Source organism: Phoca vitulina, unplaced genomic scaffold, assembly GCF_004348235.1.
Source record: "Phoca vitulina isolate PV1807 unplaced genomic scaffold, GSC_HSeal_1.0 scaffold45, whole genome shotgun sequence".
Taxonomy (NCBI): domain Eukaryota; kingdom Metazoa; phylum Chordata; class Mammalia; order Carnivora; family Phocidae; genus Phoca; species Phoca vitulina.
The window spans coordinates 11,450,676-11,469,434 of NW_022589748.1; the positions used below are offsets into that span (position 1 = coordinate 11,450,676).

General features: G+C 60.1%; 2 protein-coding genes across 5 annotated transcripts in view; one reads left to right on the top strand and one right to left on the bottom strand.

The window, feature by feature from the left end:
• Positions 1–3,191, top strand: part of GSG1L (GSG1 like) — a 203,621-nt gene extending 200,430 nt beyond the window's left edge. For both annotated transcript variants that reach the window (XM_032430865.1, XM_032430866.1), the window contains one exon: positions 2,031–3,191. In XM_032430865.1, coding sequence (XP_032286756.1) covers positions 2,031–2,128 — 98 coding nt within the window. In that variant the 3' untranslated portion in view covers positions 2,129–3,191. The remainder of the gene's footprint in view (positions 1–2,030) is intronic.
• Positions 3,192–9,980: 6,789 nt separating this feature from the next.
• KIAA0556 (KIAA0556 ortholog) overlaps positions 9,981–18,759 on the bottom strand; it is a 180,539-nt gene continuing 171,760 nt past the window's right edge. For all 3 annotated transcript variants that reach the window (XM_032430729.1, XM_032430728.1, XM_032430727.1), the window contains 7 exons: positions 17,785–17,849; positions 16,444–16,554; positions 14,630–14,769; positions 12,802–12,903; positions 12,187–12,347; positions 12,013–12,101; positions 9,981–11,449 (listed from right to left, as the gene is read on the bottom strand). In XM_032430729.1, coding sequence (XP_032286620.1) covers positions 11,391–11,449; positions 12,013–12,101; positions 12,187–12,347; positions 12,802–12,903; positions 14,630–14,769; positions 16,444–16,554; positions 17,785–17,849 — 727 coding nt within the window. In that variant the 3' untranslated portion in view covers positions 9,981–11,390. The remainder of the gene's footprint in view (positions 11,450–12,012; positions 12,102–12,186; positions 12,348–12,801; positions 12,904–14,629; positions 14,770–16,443; positions 16,555–17,784; positions 17,850–18,759) is intronic.

The following is an 18,759-nucleotide window of genomic DNA, read 5'->3' on the forward strand; positions in this document are numbered from 1 at the left end:
TTAACTCAAGGAAGGATGGGGATCATGGCCTTTCCTTTTCCGTCAAAATGCACGATCCCTTTCTGTTCCAGCAGACTCTCTGGGGTTTGGCCTGTTGGCAATGGTGAGAGCAGCTACCTTCACTTTTAAATATTCATTTAGAAAAACAATCAAACCTTTCTGCACATCAAATATTTGCTTCTAGATTTTTTTTTTTTTTAAATCCAAACACCTATATCTTGGCAGCGTTCACTTCCAAAGAATGCAACTATTTCAGTTGCTGAGGCCAAAACAGACATTTTTCCTGAGGCCAAATGGTTCCAGAATGTTTGCCAAATATTTCCCACCCTTTTAAAAATACAGTAAAATTAGCAAAGCACTAACATTAAAGAATATTAAAACCAGAAAAAACATCAAAGCACAAAACCCCACAACCACCCCCTAAACTGGCACAACCGTCCTCCCCTTTGCCCGTGGCCTTCCAGCCCTTGCCATGAGGGAGACCGTCCCAACAGTCAGAGCTGCTTTGGGGGTGGGGGAAGGGTAATGAGCTGTCTGTCTGTAGAGGTATGCAAGCAAGAGCTTGGCTTCAGCAGGAATTCCCAGCTCAGTGGGGCTTGCTACAAAGAGCCTGTCTGACCGTAAAGGATGACAAGAATGAGCCTCCATTAGAGCTCAGAGTAGAAAAACCAACGAATGTCTTTAATGAGGAAATTCAGTCCAGCTGCTTATCCTTGCTGAGTGTCCGTTCCCTCATCTGTAAAATGGGTGCTAGCTACTTCCCAGGCTTGTGAGGCTAGAATCAAGTAGGGTATAGACCGTGAACGCTCAGTGGCTGTTGGTTTTCTCTCTGGCCCCCCAGCCCACCCACCACGCCAGTCTCTCCCTCAGTTTTCCTCTCTGCTTCCACCTCCACTGAGCCATCACGGAGCATCTGCCGAGGGTCAAGCCATCATTCTCCTTGGCTCATGGTCTGATGGGGGCCACGCTAGGGAGTGCCACTGGGAGGGGCAGCTCCAGGATGAGGGAAACAGCCAAGGGCCTCAAAGAGACGTGGGGGGGCTTCCTGTAGGAGGGCAGACGTGAGCTGGGCCTTGGTGTGATTCACAATAGGGACAAGGACATGTTAGCAGGTCGCAGTGTGGGGATGGACATGGTTCCCGCATGTCAGAGACGTTAAGGAGGCATTTGAGTGAAGGCAGGGAGCGGGCTTCCGAGAACCCAGGGAGAGAGGAGTGAGCTTGTTGGATGGGGACCAGCTCCCTGCCTTCTGCTCGCCCAGGCCCCTGGGAGCAGTGGGCACTGGTGGACGTGGTGCAGTCTCTGCCACCTGCCTGGGGCCAGGGCGCTGCTCGGAGTCACTTTGGGCACCCATGCACGGATGCTCAGTCCCTGGGGTCACGTAGGGACTGGGGCCAGGAGTTGTGTATGCTTGTTCTCCTTCTAACCCTCCCCCAGCTCCTTGAACATGTGGAGACGCAGTGTGGCTCAGGGAAGCCTGGTGGGGCGGTGGGTGGGGTTACGGGCTGGCTGGGCAGGGTGGCTGGGGAGATGGGTGGGCAGGGGAGGGAGGGGGGCAGGAGGCCGGAGGGTCGTGGATGGGTGCGCGGTGGTGAGTTGGTGGATGTGGCAGCAGGTTGGCAAGTGGGCAAGTGGGCGGGTGAGGTAGAGGGTGGGTGAGTGGGAGGCTAGGAGGATGTTCCCAGTTGCAGGCCGATGCGGCTGTGGGAAGTTGGGCGGCTGGGGGTGTTAATGGGGCGGGAGGAGGATGGATGGTGTGTTGACAGGTGGGAGGTGCACGAGTGGGTTTGGGACTGTGGGTGGGAAGAGTGTGTCTGAGTGGGGTGGTGGGCACCTTGGCCCATGGGAGGTGGATGGCAGTGGGTATCGGCGGGGGTATGTCGAGGTGGGTGGGTGATGGGGGCCTGGATGGTGAGCTGGTGAGTGAGGCGGGAGGTAGGGAGCTGGGCGTGGGCTGACAGATGGGTGGGCGATGGGTGCGTGGCTGGAGGAGGGCAGCCTTGCGTACTGACCGGCCCGTCTCTTGGCAGGACACCACCCGCACGTGGGGGACTCCTGGCCCCGGGGCTCCGCACGGGAGGTGCCGGAGCTGAACCGCCAGTGCTGGGTGCTGGGGCACTGGGTGTGACCGCGACCCGGCGTGGCCCCGGACCTCAGGCCGCCCGCCACAAGACTGCTCTGGTGCCCCCGGGAAGCTGGCCTGTGTGCTGGGAACCCAGCCAGCCCGCGCGGGAGACACAGGCCTGCCCTCCCCCTGCCGCCTGGGGCTCAGGGCCCTGGACACGGAGCCGGGGTGGCCTGACCGAGTGCACAGCGCTGCGCATGGCGACTCTGGGACAGCAACCCCTGACTCTTGCCACCGTCACACGCAGCACCCTGTCCGGTGCAGCTGGGATGCCACGAAAGACACGGCCGTTGGCCACGGAAAGCCGGCCGGGAAGTTCAGGGCGTGTCCGGCGGCGCGGAGCCCTGCATGAGGCAGGGAGCGGGTGGGGCTTCCCGGCGTTGGCACCACGGGGTGGGGGGGCCCACAGCAGGCACACAGCAGGGGCACAATAAATGCTTGTTGAACCTGTTTTCTTGCTATGTGTGGAGGCCAGTTGCTCTCTGGGCTGTGGCTGCCCCCCAGGGCCCCACCCTGTCGGGTCCTCAAGGAGCCTGAAGGTGGGACAGCCTGAGGGTGCTGGGGTCAGGGCCAGACACTGAGGTGCCGGAAGGAAGGAGGGAGTCCAGAGTGGAAGCTGGGTCTGGGGGGTCGGGGTCAGGGCGGAGCCAGGCTGGCAGGCTGCCTTGGATTCCAGAGGGTGGGCAAGGTAGGGATGGGACAGGCAGGTGGGAAATGTGGGAGACAGGCCCTCAAGCCCAGGCCCTAAGCTGTCCTGACCCCATGGGGACCCTTGACCCTGTGTCTAGAGCTACCTTTACATCAAGTCCTGGGGCTTAGGTGCCTGGGGAAACATCCCTATTATAAGGATGAGGGAACTTAGGGTCACAGAGATGAAGTAACTTGCCCAAGATCACAGAGCTAGTGAATGGCAGAGATGGGGTCAGAACCAGGACTTTAAGAAGCCTCATCCCTTTCCAGAAGGATTTCTAGAGCTTTCCCCCAAGTAGAGAATGTTTCTTCATCCTTCCATAAGTCCATCCATCATCCATCCATTATTCATCCTCCATCATCTGTCCATCAATCCTCCATCATCCTCACATCCATCCTCCATCATGCACACATCCATCCTCCATCATCTGTCCATCATCTATCCATCCATCCATCCATCCATCCATCCATCTATCCATCCATCCATCATCCATCCATCCATCCATCACCAGCCCATCTATCCATCCTTCATCCTCCATTCATCAATCTATCCATCCATCCATTCATCCATCCGTCCATCTATCCATCCATCCTCCATCCATCATCCATCCATCCATCCATCACCAGCCCATCTATCCATCCTTCACCCTCCATTCATCATCTATCTATCCACCCATCCATCCATTCATCCGTCCGTCCATCTATCCATCCATCCTCCATCCATCATCCATCCATCCATCCATCCATCACCAGCCCATCTATCCATCCTTCACCCTCCATTCATCATCTATCTATCCATCCATCCATCCATTCATCCGTCCGTCCATCTATCCATCCATCCTCCATCCATCATCCATCATCCATCCATCATCCACCCATCCATCATCTATCATCCATCCATCCTCCGCTTACCAGATGTCATCCTTCCCTGTATCAGACGTCCGTCCATCTTCCTTCCGCGTATGACCCATCCTAATTATTTAACTATCCATGTATCCATCTATCTGGTGATACAGTTCATTGTGCCCCTACTATGTGCCAAGCGCTGCGGTAGGCACTTGAGGTAGGATATTGAGCCATCCAGATGGGTGTCTGTCCTCACAGATGGGCGTGACAGAGAACGAGACAGATGGTTGTTGTACGGTGTGTGGTGTGTTTGGTGCCCGGCTCTGGGGTCAGGCAACCTGCGTTTAGATTCCAACACCTCCCCCTGAGACCTTAGGCAAGTGACCTAACCTCTCTGTGCCTCCTCTCCATGGGCCATGGGGACGATCAGTACACCTACCTCTTACAGCTGTCCTGAGGGCTAACTGAGCTACGGCATGTGAGGCATTTAGAACAGGGCCTGGCACAGAGTGAGTGCTTTGTTGGTGTTTGCTCTTATCTTGATGGGGGAAAGTCAGGGGCTGTGGGATCCCAAAGGCAGCACCTGCTGGGGGAGGGGGGAGGAGGCGGTGGTCAGGAGGGCTCCTTTGGGAAAAAGATATTTAAGCCAAGACATGAAGGTTGTCTAGATGTCAGGCAAGAGGAGAGAGAGGAAGAAAGTCGGAACATTACAGGAACCTTACAACAGCCTAGACAGCAGGTGTGGAGAGAGGGGAGGGTCACAGGGGGTGAGAAATCTGGCTGCAGAGGAGGTCGGGGGAGCCAGGCCAGAGGGACGTGAAGCCTCCCTAGGAAGCTTGGACTTACCCACAGTCCACAGCCGCGCTGTGCATTCTAGGAGGATCTCTGCTGCCGTATCCCTCCCATGCTCGGAGGGAGAGAAGACAGTGGTCTGGTTCACAAAGTGGCCCCAGGGATGGGACAACGAGGGCAGAGTCAGGAGCCAGTCACGAGGGAAAAACAACAGACTGATGTGGAGGGAAAGTCGGCAAAGGCTCTCAGATTCCGGGCTTGGGTCAGGGGCGGGTCCAGATGGCTTGAGTCTCAAGTGCCAGGGGCACCCACGTGGAGGTGTGTGCTCACTCATTCACGCATGCATTCATTCATCAAGAGAGTCATTAATCCATTTTCCATTCAGTGAGTAAATATTGTGCACCTACTGTGTGCAGCAGGAGATGGGCCTGGGTGGGGGATTGGGGTCCACTGACAAAGATCTCGAAAGTCAGGACAAGGAGTTTGGGCTTTGGGTCCTTGGCAGGATGTGGGGCTGGGCTCCCAGGGCCCCGGGCATCTTGGGGCTCCTTCTCCTCAGCTGGGGTCCTTCTGTAGTTGGCGGCTGGACCACCAAAGCCCAGGACATGATTTTAATCGACACATGGGCACAATTTTAATCTATTTTAATAGTTGTGTTTATGTAAATGTGTATTAGGAAAAAATGTATAATGGGCACATTAGTGTCATGATTTCACCGATGCTGTTGCTTAGGACGAAACCAAAATAGGCATTTAAGTAAAAAGACAAAGAGCTGGCTTGAAGAAAAATATTCAATAAATAATCGTGCAAGTGGTATGTGATTATGGTATGCGGACGGCTCAGGCAAAGGCCTTTCTTAGCCCTGCATAAGTCCATCCATCAGTCCCCCCGTCCCTCTGGGCACCTGTCGGGCAGAGGGTGAGCCCCCGCTCTCCATCTCGTGGAGCCAACAGCAAGAAGGCTGCTCGTGAGGTGAAAGGAAGCATCGCCAGGCAGGCCCAAGCGTGGTCCCAGTGGCTCCCTACTGAGCGTTACTGGGAGGGGGGTCTTGATGCCGGGGGGGCAAATGCATCTGGGAGGAGGGAAGACCACCCGGGCTGAAGGCAGGAGGTGCTTGGGTGTGCACGTAGAGGTCTGCCCCGGGTACCCGCACCCAGCATCCCTGTGTCCACGTTCCCCGGGCCCCTGTACACACACCAACCCCAACAAGCCTGAGTTAGCGCTCGGTGCCAAGTGTGTGTGCGCCCACTGGTCCTGAGCCCACGCTCCCAGGGCGTGAGCTGGTCTTGGACACGGACTGGCCTGCACGTGCTCGGTGGCCCGCAGTGGGGGCTCTGCCCTCTTGTTGGCTCACACCACGCCCTCTCCCCGCGTGCAGGGGGCCGTGGGGGCCCTAGCTAAGGGCTAATGCGCAGGCCCAGGCCTCAGGAAGCGGCGGGGCTGACCTCCATCCTTGGCTGGCGGATGTGATGGGCGGTCATCCCCGCCACCCTCACCGAAGCCAAACTCTCCCAGCCACACACTTGTCTCCCTCAGGTAATGGAAACGTCAACTTGATTCATGGGCATCCGTTCGCTGCAGCCAGGCCTGACTTGTCCTGTTGGGGAGGCTCATCCCTCGGGAGGAAGTGAGGACAGAGGAAAGCATCAGCGGCCGTGGAGTTAGTTCAGATCCTGAGACCAAATCACAGACCTGCAGTGGGCCCCATTCGTCCCCGAACCACTCATGGAGGCTCTCCTGTGTGCCAGGCACAACGGGGCACCCGAGCCGCCACGGTGAGTCGGGAGGACACGGAGTTTGTATTCCAGTGAGGAGACTGACTACTCAAATCATTCGAACAACAAAAATATCACTTCCAAGCGTGAGAAGTGCTATGTAAGCGAACAAGGGAAGGCTTGGTTTATACTGGAACAGTGAGGGTGGGCCTCTCAGGAAGGGCCATGCAGCAGGGACTGAAGGAAGCAGCAAGGGAGTCTAGGTATAAGCCACAGCATGTGCAAAGGCCCTGGGGTTGAGAGGAATGTTGTGTGTGGCACTGTGACAGGACACAGTGCTTGGAGCTCAAGGTGAGGGCATGAAGTCTGCTGCTGAGCAGTTGGTCTTCAGGGGTCGGAGCCGGTGGGGCCTGGGGGTGATGGCCAGGAGTGCGGCCTTCGCCTGGAAGGTTCCACAGGGAACCACTGGCAGGAGGATTTTTAGAGGAGGACACAGCAAGTTCCTCCAGGTTGTATGGGGGGAAGGCCTGGGAGATGGGGTGCAAGGCAGAGTCAGGGTGACCAGAGAGGGGGCTGCAGCAGGTTGTGGCAGGACTTAGAGGCTTAGGCTGCGGGGGCACCAGGAATGAGCTAAGTCGCCCCAGTGCGGCTTGGGGCTGGGTGAGGGAACAAGGCACACCAGGGCTCGACTAGCTGTTCTCTGAGGCTCCTGTCTGGGCTTTGATGCTGTGCAGTCGGGGACACCTTGGGCCACTCGGGGCCACGGCAGGAATCAGGAGAAGTGTCATCTGAGCGGATGAAGTGCGTGACCTCAAACCATAGGAGCCGCGGCCTGGGGCACATGGCTTGGGGGGTGCTGGAGTTTAGCGCCACTCACCCCCTCTCCGGGGCTGCGGCCAGTGAACAGATCGCACCACCGCACGGGTGGACAGCCCTGCCGCGGGACCGAGGACAAACCCAGCCCAGCCGGGGACCATCAGTCATGAGGGAAAACCAGTCTCCTCTGTGTGGGGATTTACTGCGTGGACAGACAGGAAATCCCGGTGCGGGACCTCTGCTCTGTCCCCGGCACAGCCCAGCCCGTGACACCCTGGTAATTGCTTTGGGGGCCACATTTCATCCTGGGCGGACACCGGCCGAGCCTCTGCCTTACGGGGAAGCCGGTGGCCGGGCCGCCGCCAGGACGGGCCGGGATGCAGGGGTGAGGGGGCGCCCTGGGACAAGCGGGCAGGGGGCTTCCGTGTGGAAGTTCCACCGCATGAAGCCGGGCTGGCGAGCCCCTGCCCTAAGCCCCCCCCCCTCCGTCCCCTCCGGTCTGATCCCCCTGGGAACGGCCAGGGTGAGTGTAGGCGGCCTGGGGGTGCAGGCTGGGCTGGGGAGCGAGGCGAGCAGCCTGCAGGGGCTGAGACCCCACCTCTGCTCTGAGGCCGGTGCCCCTCGTGGCCCAACTGGAGGAGGCCGGGGGGTCGTCCCGAGGGTCAGGAGGGGCCAGTGGAAGGCGGGGCCGGGGTGCTCCGGGGAGGAGCCCGTGGTCGGGAGCTGGGCAGCCTTGGAGCCCCAGCTTAGCCCGGAGGACACTGTACACCAGGGGCTCGCCCCCCGCCCCCCTCCCCGCGCCGCTGGGCCCCACGGCGCTGGCACTCGTGCACGCACCTGTGCACGCTCCAACGCCGGCAGCCCGTGCAGGTGACGCGGGTGAGGGACGCAGGTGGGGCCCGGGACAGAGGGGCCGTGGGGGCCCCGGCAGCCATGAGTAAAGGGGACCAGAGCTGCCTGTTCTTGCGGGGAAGCGGGGGGCTGTCCGGACCCGCGCAGCCAGCCAGATCGGAGTGGGCTCTGCTGTCCCACTCGCCGGCCGGGTGGGACCGGGAGCCTCCGGTGGGGACTCGAGGCAGGGGGGCGGTGAGGACGTGGCGGCAAACAGGCCCGGGGCGGGGGCAGCCGCCCCCGTCAGAGTGCAGAGACCACCGTGGCAGGCTCCGGGGGAGCCCCAGGGCCCTTCTGCGGTCGTGGCGTCCGTGCAGGACTGTCTGGGGACCGACGAGCAAACGCGCAGAGGCAGGTCCTTCCCACTGGCCGCACAGAGGAGGCGGGTCCCCCAGGGCCAGAGGCCAGCTCTTCCTCGGCCCTCTCGTCAGCTGTGGCTGGGAGTGGAACCCCACGCGGGGTGCCAGCCAGCCCCCCGACCCCACAGCCCAGTGCTGATGCGTGGGGTGGGAAGCAGGACGCCCAGGGCAAGGCGTCTGTCCTCCCACCGCGGCTGAGGGTGGGGACTGCCACCTCCAGCATGCAAAGGTCACCAGACCGACCTCTGCCTTTGTGCCCTAGGCGGTCTGAGGGCCCAGGATCGATCCCCTCCCTCCTCTGACTTCCCAAGGGGGAACCAGCTCTGGGCGTTCTGGCCACAGGCTGGGGACTGTAGCCTTCAGGGGGACCAGGCAGGGAGGGGGCGCTGGGGTTCATGCCGAGGCGGGGTGGGACCCGGAGTGAAGCGGGGGGCCTACGCGGGACTGGTAACCGGTTTGGCTCAGTTGGTGCTTGCTTGGTTAAGTTAGAACCAACATTTACAAGTGTGATTTCACATTAAAAATAGATAAAACACCTGGATTTCTGGCTTCTCTTAAAATCCCTGAAGGTCTGGCATCTCTGGACCACTGTCGCTGAGTTATAGCTGTCCCCCAGAAGGGGTGTGCGCTGCACTGCTGACCAGGTCCCCCCGGGCCGGCTTTGCCCCCCGACGTCAGACCAGGCCCAGAAGCTGGGATGCCCTGCCCGGCCTCCCGCCCCACAGAAGGAGCACCGAATGGCCTCGCCCGCCCTCCAGCGTCTCCAAGGCTGGCCCAGAGATGCTACCACGGAGGGAGGTCGGGGAGGCTCTCCAATACCGGGGGGCCAGAGCAACTCTCCCCTCGGCCTGGGACAGAGGGAGGTGGGGTTTCCAAGGGGCCGTCCTGCGTAGCCCCAGGGTAATTGCTGGCACCTGAGCTGTACCCCAGAACCAGGCCCCCCGCCAGGTGAACCCTCTTCCCACTCAAGGGCCGCTTCATCCAGACACCAATGCTCACCTCTGAAGGAAGCTGGGGAGTGGGGAACCACAGGAGACAGACCAAGAATCAGGCATCTGGGGGCTTGGCTTCTAGGATCCACATTAAGCCTAAGGGAAACCCCCAGGATTTCACCCCGCCTCAGCTCTCCCGTGGTTATCCTGGGATTTGTGCGCTAATGGCTTCCTAAGCTGTGTGTTTTGGGCAAGTTACTCAACCTCTCTGTGCCTCAATTCTCTCATTTGTGAAGGGAGGATCGTAATAGTGCTGACCCCATAGCGTTGTAACGTGGATTCAATGAGGTGGTTCCGGACACAAAATAACCACCATATATGTATGGGCTTCTATCCTCTGCCCACGATCATGCCCCATTTGCAGGTGGGGAAAGGGAAGCTCAGAGAGGGGACTCACCCCGCGTCATTCTGCCAGCCTCCAGCAAACTCTGACTCCGTTCTGGGAGGCAGCATGGGCCCCCTCTGCCTGACCCCAAATCCAGCACGTCAGACCATATTCTTTTTCTTTTTTTTTTTTTAAAGATTTTATTTATTTATTTGAGAGAGAGAATGAGAGACAGAGAGCATGAGAGGGAGGAGGGTCAGAGGGAGAAGCAGACTCCCTGCCGAGCAGGGAGCCCGATGCGGGACTCGATCCCGGGACTCCAGGATCATGACCTGAGCCGAAGGCAGTCGCTTAACCAACTGAGCCACCCAGGCGCCCCAGACCATATTCTTAATAACATCTTTTATTGATTTTGCAAGAGAAAAAAAATAGACATTTATTTTACAGTTAATGCCCGTACAGCTTTTTTCCCCTCCTAAATTACATGGCGCATACAATTCTTAGCAACAGCAGTGGAGGTTCTGGGAGTGAGCGTGTGTGGTGGTCTGACCCGTGCCCCAGCCTCGCGTGGGGACAGAGAGCTGGGCTGTATTCAACGTGGCGGTGGCACCGGCTTTGGTCCCTAAGAGCTGGCTTGATCAGCCCCCGGCCCCCCCCAGGCCTCAGCTCTCCTAGGAGCCCAGAGGCCTCGGAGGCGCTCACCACATCTGGGAGGTGAGCCCAGAAGCCGGGGCCCTGGAAGCTACAGAAATGATGGATCTTCTCTGGGAGAAACAATTCCTTATCTTCACATCGGCCCACGCTCCAAATGAAAAGCGCATTTGCATAGCTGCTCGGCCGAAGCTGCAAAGCTCATAAAGTATTTGCTGGGGCTCTCGGTTGCACAGGAACCTACTTGGAGTACAGCGCTGCGGCGGGGCCGGGCTGGGCGCCAGGAAAACAACAGATTAATATTTGGAACGAGAAATTACCCACCACTGGGAAACCAATTAGGTCCCTGATCCGAGCTTGTTACGTCGATGGAAATAGATACGTTCTGAGCTTCACTCGGCTGGGGGTGCAAGGCACATTTCCAACTCGAGGGGAAGCTGCTGGAAGGGGGGGGGCTGAGCAACGAGCACCTCACTGCCTCCCTGCAAGGGCACCTGTGCGCGGAGGAGGGAGGAGCAAGCAGGAGGAGCCCGCGCTCAGACCAGAGGGAGGGTCGCCTGCCTCCAGGCAAAGTTCAAGTGGAAGGGGAGGTGGGGTTGTGGCCTGGTTCTCGGCCTGCCCCACGTCCAGAGGGCATCTGGACGGGCCCTGCTGGCCGTCTGGGGTGTGAAGCTGCCCACCGCGGTCCTAGGAGGGCCTGGCAGCGGGGCGGGTGGGCGCGGCTCCCTTCCTTTCCTCCGCGAGACACCCACATCCCCGAGTGCGTCCGGGGCTGGAGCAGCCCCGGCTAGACATCGGGGGACCAGGGAACAACACCACCCTCTCAGCCGGCTCCACCAGCCCCCAGATGAGGCAGGGGTGTGGCAGGGAGGGGGGTTGTTGGCACCTCCTCTCGGGCCTCGCCCGGCACCCCCTCATGTGGGGGTTGGTGGCTGAGCCCTGGGCAGCCATGCTCGGCAGGGAGGGGAGGCCCCCCCCCCGCCACCTCACCGTCCTGGCGGGTTTGTGCGCACAGGCGTGGGTCCCAGGAGGGCGCCCCGGAGCCCAGGGGCAGAGGGAGGCCAGGCCACACGAGTCCCCTCTCGCTCGCCTCTTCCAGCCCGCAGAGTCCAGGCTGCCAAGGCTGAGGACCAGGGGCGGGCGACACAGGCGCCCCTGGCTGGAGGACCAGGCCCCCCTCCTCTGCGGTCAGCACCGCCACCGTCGCGCGGTCTCCTTCTCGCTTATGCACGTTTTGGGGCGTAAGGCTGTCAAGGGAGAGGCCAGAGAGGAGGGCGTTACCCAGCCTCAGTCCCTGAGGGCCACCCCACACCCGGGGTCGGTGGGGGGGATGTGCAAACTGTCCGGGTCCCGGCCCAGGCCACCGCCCGCAGCTCCCCTGCAGCCCCCAAGCTCGGCACCCGGGCACGCTGACCTGCCCCCCGGCAGCAGGTCTGCCACGCTGTTCCCTCTGCCCGGCCAACTCCCCGTAGGTCTCAGGGTGCAGCTCAAACACCACCTCCTCTGGGAAGCCCTCGCCCTGGCATCCTCCACTGGTTTCCCACAGCACAGGGCAACCCCTTCCGTCTGCACCCAAGCCGGGCCCCCAGGAAGCCACACCAAGCTGCAGGTGACTGCGGGAAGGGGGCCGCACGCTGCTCCCGGGGTTCTGCCCCCGCAGCCCCTCCTCAGCCCCCCGCAGGCTCCCGGGACTGAGAAGGGGCTCCGAGGGGCAGGCAGGGGTGGGCGTGGGTGTGGGACCCGCCTGCCAGCTCGTCTACGCAGCCTGGAGTCCTGCGGGCGACACTCTGGGCAGAGCAGCCAAACTGACCTGGGTCAACCGCGCTCTGCTTCCTTTTCGAGTTGGTGATGATTTGGTTTTCATTCATCATCTGGACGTCCTGATCCTCCACCTGATTGCTGGGGGGAGGCAGAAGACAGCGGGTTGGACCCCTGCCATCTGTCCCCAAAAGGGCCGGTGGGGGAGGCGGCGGGCCGGGCGTACCTGATGGTGGTGTGTCGCTCCTGGCGGCAGATGTCCGTGTCCTCGGTGAAGAGGATGGTGTGGTAGGGCACCGTGGGCTCACACGTGGGCAGGATGCCCCCCACCAGGTGGCCCACCATGGCCAGGATCCCGTTGTACACAAGCAAGTCGTCCACCAGGAGCTGGCGGACACAGAGGGGCTGCACTGTGGGGCCGAGGGTCCCCCCTCCTTCCCCGCTGCGGCCTCGGGCAAAGCGAGTTACTGCTCGGAGCCCCGCGGGCTAGCCCAGCCTGCGTTAGGTCTCAGGCCCTCGTGACCATTGGGGAAGGCACCTCCTCTCCCCGCCCCAGAGTCTCCTCCCCGAGGGAAGAACTCCCTAGACCAACATGATTGGAAAAGAAAAGATGAAAGAAAAGCCACTTTCTAGTTTTCACGGGGAGGATTCAAATCACTGGGGGCAGGTTTTGGATTCACGGTGGGATGGCGAATTTCCCTGCCTCGGAGGACCAGGCATTTGTGTGTAAGGTGGCAAGAGAGAGAAGTAAATCAAACTGTGACAAACGATAATTGTCAGCAGCCTAATTACCAACGAGCATAATTATCTCGAAAAACCCAGCTGATAAGTAAGTACTCACGCCAAACTCCTTCACCCCTCGATGGGGCGTTTTTGCGTAATTCCACAGTTTGATCATTGACACGGTGGTGGGCAGATCGAAAATCACATAAACCCGGTTCACCTGTCAGAGAGGAGAACCCATGAAAACAGGCATGTTTGGAAACAGGCGCCGGGCGGGGCGGGGGGTGCGGGCAGGGGCGAGCCCGGTGGGCGCTGGAGGCGGCGCCCGGGCGGCTGGGGGGCCGTGGCGCGTGGGGTCCCCGCTGCCTTCCAACTCCCGGCAGCCCATCTTGAGTCCGGTCACGTGCGGCTGCGTTTGCAACAAACGGCTGACTGGCTCTGGGAGGGCCTGTTTTCTGGGGCCTGGCGTGGCCCTCATTTAAATACCCGCAGAGAACCGGGTGCGCCCTTCCCTCTCCCCGGGGTCCGGCCAGACACCCAGCGCAGGGGCTTCCCCGGGCCGAAGCGTCAGGCCCCGGCTGCAGAGTCAAGGAGCACTGTCCCCCCACCCCGGGCGGGCAGCACGGCCTTGACCCCGATCTGTCCTTTCTCCGGTCCTACATGAGAAGCATAGCAGACAGGCCCGGAAGGCGCTGCTGGGTAATTTCCAGCCCATGTCTTTGAACCTCCGCAGGGGGAGCGGGGAGGGGGTTGTCCAGATCAGTGGTAGAATCAGCCAGTAAGGTCAGACCTGGCGGCTTCCCACCCACCCTGCCGCCCCAACAAAGACTCTCCCATATCAGGGGGCCCCTTGCAAGACAGAACAGAGCACTGAGCATTCAGTGTGGGCCCCAGGCCCCGGGTCTCAGCCCCTGGGCATCCCCCGAAGGCCTCGCAGGATGTCGGGGGTTGGAGGGGTGGGGGTGCTGCAGGGGGAGGGCCAGCCTTCCGGCTGTACTGTGCAAATGGTAAAGGTCCTCAAGCTCAGCCGCCCACGGGGCTCAGGCAGATACAAATGTTTGAGTCCGGCTGGGAGAGTAACAGCTACAAAAACTGCCTCACACCAAAAGTCACTGAAAGATGAACACCTGCTGGCCAAGCTCAAGACGGCAGCGGACAGGTGGCGCCCCGGTCTCAGGGCTGAGAGACCTCGGGGTTTCTCCTTTGCAGGGGTGGGGCTGGCGCTCAGGGGAGCTGATGGACACTCGGGGCTCGGGGCGGGGGGGGGGACACTGAGGAAAACCTCCCACACAGAGCTGCTGATGCTGCTCCTTTCTGTGTTTTGAGAGGAAAATAGACCTCCCTGTCCTCCTGCCCAGTCACGCGGAGGGAGAGGGGACACTTCACCGGTCACACGCATGCCCTAGGGCTGCTGCACTCCTCTACCCAGGCGTCTGGCTGGCGCAGGGCTAGAACCACCTGTCTCCACCCGGCCTGTCTCCTCTCTCTCTCGACCAAGGCGAAGGCCCACCCCAGGTCCCCAAGTGACAAGGAGGACCAGCAGGAGGGTCTGAGATCTGCGAAACTGAGTCAGTTGAGAGCTGACAGGTGGATCTGGGGCCAGAGGGAAGGCCGAGTTGGGGTCCAGTGCCTGGCGACCTCGAGGGGGAGGAGGCACAGGGGATGTGGCCAGGGGACCGGGCTGCCCGCGGGGACCGACAGACGCCTGCAGCACGGGGGCTCCGGAGTCCTGTGTGGGACCTTCTCTCTCCAGGGCCCCTTGCAATAACCACCCCAAGTGCAAAGGGAAAGAACCACGCCCCCCAAAAAGTGCCCATCGGAGGTGTCAGCGAAGACCTGTGCCTTCCTGACGGCCCGCGGGCATTTTGATTCGTTGGCGATTCACTTGGCCTGGAAGAAAGACGTGTCACCGAGACCAAGGACACAAAGTCCCCCCGCGAACCCACCAGGCCAGGCAGGATGGGGGCCAGCCACATGTGCCTGCCGTCGCTGGTGTCATTCACTTGGTCGATGAGCTTGTCGGGGGTCCGGACGTCCCCGCACACGCCCTCCAGGGAGTTCACGCTGTCGGGGAAGGCGGCGATATCTGGGGAGTCTCTAAGCTGCCATAACCCAAAGCAGTGTGCTGGGCGCTGTGCGCCGCTCTCTCGGCCACCAGCCCCCTCGTGCTGACGGTGTGGCTCAGGGGACGCCGGGGCTGGCGGGCAGAACGGCCGTCTGCTGCTCGGGGCAGCCGGAAAAGTGGCAGCCAAATTAGCCATTCTGGGGAAAATGAGCACCGGGGCCGGCGGGAGTGCAGGGGGGGGGGGGAGTGGCCAGTGTCAGGGACAGGGAGGCGGCCAGGCTGGCACTCTGGGGAGTGGAGGGCAAACTTCGAAGGTTTTCTGTTGCGAAGGGGCTGAGGGATGGCTGGATACGGCCTTGGCATGGGGGCACCAACCCGAGACTGGACGCCCTGGGGGAGCCTGACCCGGCGATGGCTACTCGAGGGCTGGACATTATCGCGGATCTGGAGCAACCAGTTCTGGCTCTGGCTCTGCCTTCCCACCTGTGAGGTCTGGGGCAAGTCCCAGAGCATCTCGGGGCCTGCTTCCTCATCTGTAAAATGGGTGGAAAAACCTCCACATCTCAGAATCGATGTGAGCAGGCTCGGTAAAATCGAACGAGGCTCATACCTCCAAGGAATCACTAATAACCATCAAAACCACCAGGAATCATTTATCCCAGGCCAGGAGGATGGTGTCACCAGGGGAAGGCAGAAAAGGATCCAACTGGAACCCAGGACCCCAGAGAGGTGCAAGGCAGGCTTTGGGGTTGGACCTGCTCTGGTGGGACCCTGTGGTGGGGCAGGGATCACGGGGCAAGGGCCCAGAGGGGTCAGGCAGGTGACATCAAAGATAGATGCCTGACAGCTCAGCGGTCGGAGCATGGTCTCTACAGCCAAATTCCCAGCTGTACACTCACATGCTGTGTGACCTTGGGCAAGTTACTTAACCTCTCTGTCTCAGTTCCTCACTTGTAAAATGGGGATAACAGCACTCACTTCACAAGATGGTTATGAGGGCAAATGAGGTACCACCAGACAAGCGCTCACAGAGCGAGCCCTCAGTCAATATTAGCAATTTGTTTTGGGAGCCTGGTAGAAGACAGCAAGGACATGTTTGGGGCAAAGGGCAGTGGATACTCAGGTCCAGCCATCATCACTGTGCGTGACTATTGCTAATTTCTCAAGAGTAGCTGAAGACTGAGGTTTTCATGTGAAACCCCTTGATTTTTAAAAAAATACTAGCGACTAAGCTAAAATATTTAAAAACTCAGTGGGCTAGCAGTTTGCGAATTCTGGTGGGGGCGTTCCATGAACAAAGGGGTCCACGGTCAATAAATTCAGGACACACTGGGTTGAATAGTGTCATGGGCGGCTCCCTGCAGGCCTTGCCAGTCTTTAGAACTCCAAAGTACCTGTGGTTCTCCGGGGGGGGGAGTGGGGGGGGTGTGTGGCAGCTGGTACCCTCTCCCAAATGCCCGGGCCACAGGCCTCTCTGTCTCGTGGGACTCCTGCTATGGATACCTTGGCCGGGGTGGCTGGGAGCTGCCCCCTGCTCTGCCCACCCCCCAAGGGTCAGCATCTGACCCGAAGCAGAGCCCACTGGCATTTTTAGTCCCGGGGTCGGGCTCCTACAGGGACATTTCCTCTCCTTCCCCCAACCCTTCCGTGCTCCCTTCCGTCGGGGTGGAGTCCCCTTCTGCCTCGAAAGGATACTGTTTTCTGACAGAGGGATTTTTTCTCCCCGCTCATCATACAGCTCCAGGCCCGTGAGACCGATATAATAGGGATCACCCCAGCTGGTCAGGAGCTGCAACTGGAAAATGACTAGGGGACGTTATTAAGGAAAAACAGGCTTAATTTTCTGAGAACAAAGCAAAAGAGGGACAAAGATAAAATAGGGATATACTCTGAGGTGGGCTTCTACAGATGAATGAGAGGAAAAAAATAATTTTTGTTCTCTCACTGAGACTGAAGCCCATCAAAATATATGTGGCATCAAATTGTCTTGGATTTCAACTGTGTATGTGTGTGTTTTAAGAGTTAAAAACTGTCCTCCGAGCCCGGGAGGCAGGAGGACGGGAGGGGAGGGTGCTGTTCCCCAGGGGGCTGGCAGGACGAGAGCCATGTGCGTCACAAACTCATTGCGTGGTGGCACTGAATGACGTGACCAGGACTCAAACTGTCTCCTGCCTCAGTTTCCGGGTTGTAAAATGACAAGAACGAAGTGCCTGTTCCCTCCTCCATCCATTTCAAGTGTGCAGGGTCGGTGGTGGGGGGGGGATGGCTAAGGAGGGGAAATCCATGAGCTCTGGAGCAGCGGGAGGGATGGGCCAGGGCCGCGTGAGCCACCATTGCTGACCACGTCCCACAGTCCTCAGCCGCATCCCCCACCAGCTCCCATCATGCCAGGGGCGGGCAGGGCAGGAAAGGTGGCTTAGCCACGGGCAGTCGGTCCAGGAGAACAGGCTACTGAGAGAGCCAGGCTGCTCATGTTCACTCACCTGCCCCGCCCCTTCCCAGCTCTGTGGCCTTGGGCAAGCTCCTTCGCCTCTCTGGGCCTCCGTGTTCTCAGCTGAGAAATGGGGATGCTCGCAGCACTGCCGCACCGGGCTGTGGCAAGGACTGAGTTAATAACGCCACGCACTATGACAGTGCCAGGCCCAGGGAAGGATCCAGCAAATTGGGGCTATCCTTGCTTCTATGTTCACTTCCTCCCTGGCTGGTTCCAAGGACAGCCCCCAGTTCAGTCCCTGGGGAGAGTTCCAGCTTCTCTGGCCCCTCCCAGCTGGAGTCCTGCGCTGCCTCCCAAAACTTCAGCCGGCCAGGGGGTGGGGTCTGGAACCCTGTCACCGCCCCCCGCCCCAGCAGCACCCAGTGAGCCCGACGCCCCAGGAAGCCTCCCACCGTCCCCTAGGTTTCCTGGCGTGGCGCCCCAGCTCCTCGGCCGTGGCCTGCCTGGAACCCCAACACTGCTACAAGGGCCAAGCCCTCTCCTGGGGTACTGGGTGCGGCCCCCGAGGGCCCGGGATGCGCAGACAGGTGGGAGGAGGATACAGCCACAGGGCATCAGGGGCGCCTCGTAGTCCATGGTCGCCCGCTCCAGGCTTTGCGAGTCGAGCCTAAAAAGACACAGAACAGCACAGGAAGCAGAAGATCGCGGTGACCCTGATGGCTGGTCAGTTATTCCCCCGGTGGTGGTGGTGGGGGGGGGGTTCCCTGGCAGTGGGGACCGACCAATGAAGTGTGTGCCCACTGCGGAGTCCCGTCCCACCGCGGGGGACTCGGGCACCTCGGGCTTGTCTATATGGACTCTTCTTGCTTCGAAACAACCCCGGGAGGTGGGTACTTTTATAGCCCTGGCTTGCGGGTGAGGACACAAGCACAGAGAAGTGAAGTCACTTGCTGAAGGCCACATAGCTGGCAAGCGGCAGAACTGGGATGTGACTTGAGGTTGCCCGATTCTGGAGTCCGCTCTTAACCACCCAGCCCTCCTGCCCTTCCATGAACAAGGCAAGTCCACACTGTGCTGACAGCTGAGCGAGACCCATGCCGGGGCAGCGGACGGGAGGGAGCACCGGGCTGGGGCAGGCTACCCGAGGGGGTGGTCTGGGAGCCGGCGCCTGAGCTAAGAAGGAGGCGGCCACACAAAGATCAGAGCTGAACCTTCCCCGCAGAGGAGCAGACAGAGCAAAGGCCCTGTGGTGTGGGACAGGATGGGAGGCGGGCAGAGAGAGGTGGCTGGAAGGTGGGGCGTACCCTGCAGGCTTTGACTTTGTGATCCCAAGCAAGTGGCTTCAAAAGCGGGGGCCTCAATGCCCACATCTGTAAAATGGGCATAATAACCCCTTCTTCAGAGGGTGGGTGGAAGGGTTCCCTGAAGGATGAATACAAAGCCTCTGAAGAGATTCGGCACTTGGGAGGAAGGGTTCTCTCCCCCTGCACACTCCTCCCTTGGGGCCTCTCTCCCTGGTCCCCAGGCCAGTACCCTCCAGGCCTTGCTGGTTTTCTTCAATTTCAAGGGCAATGTTA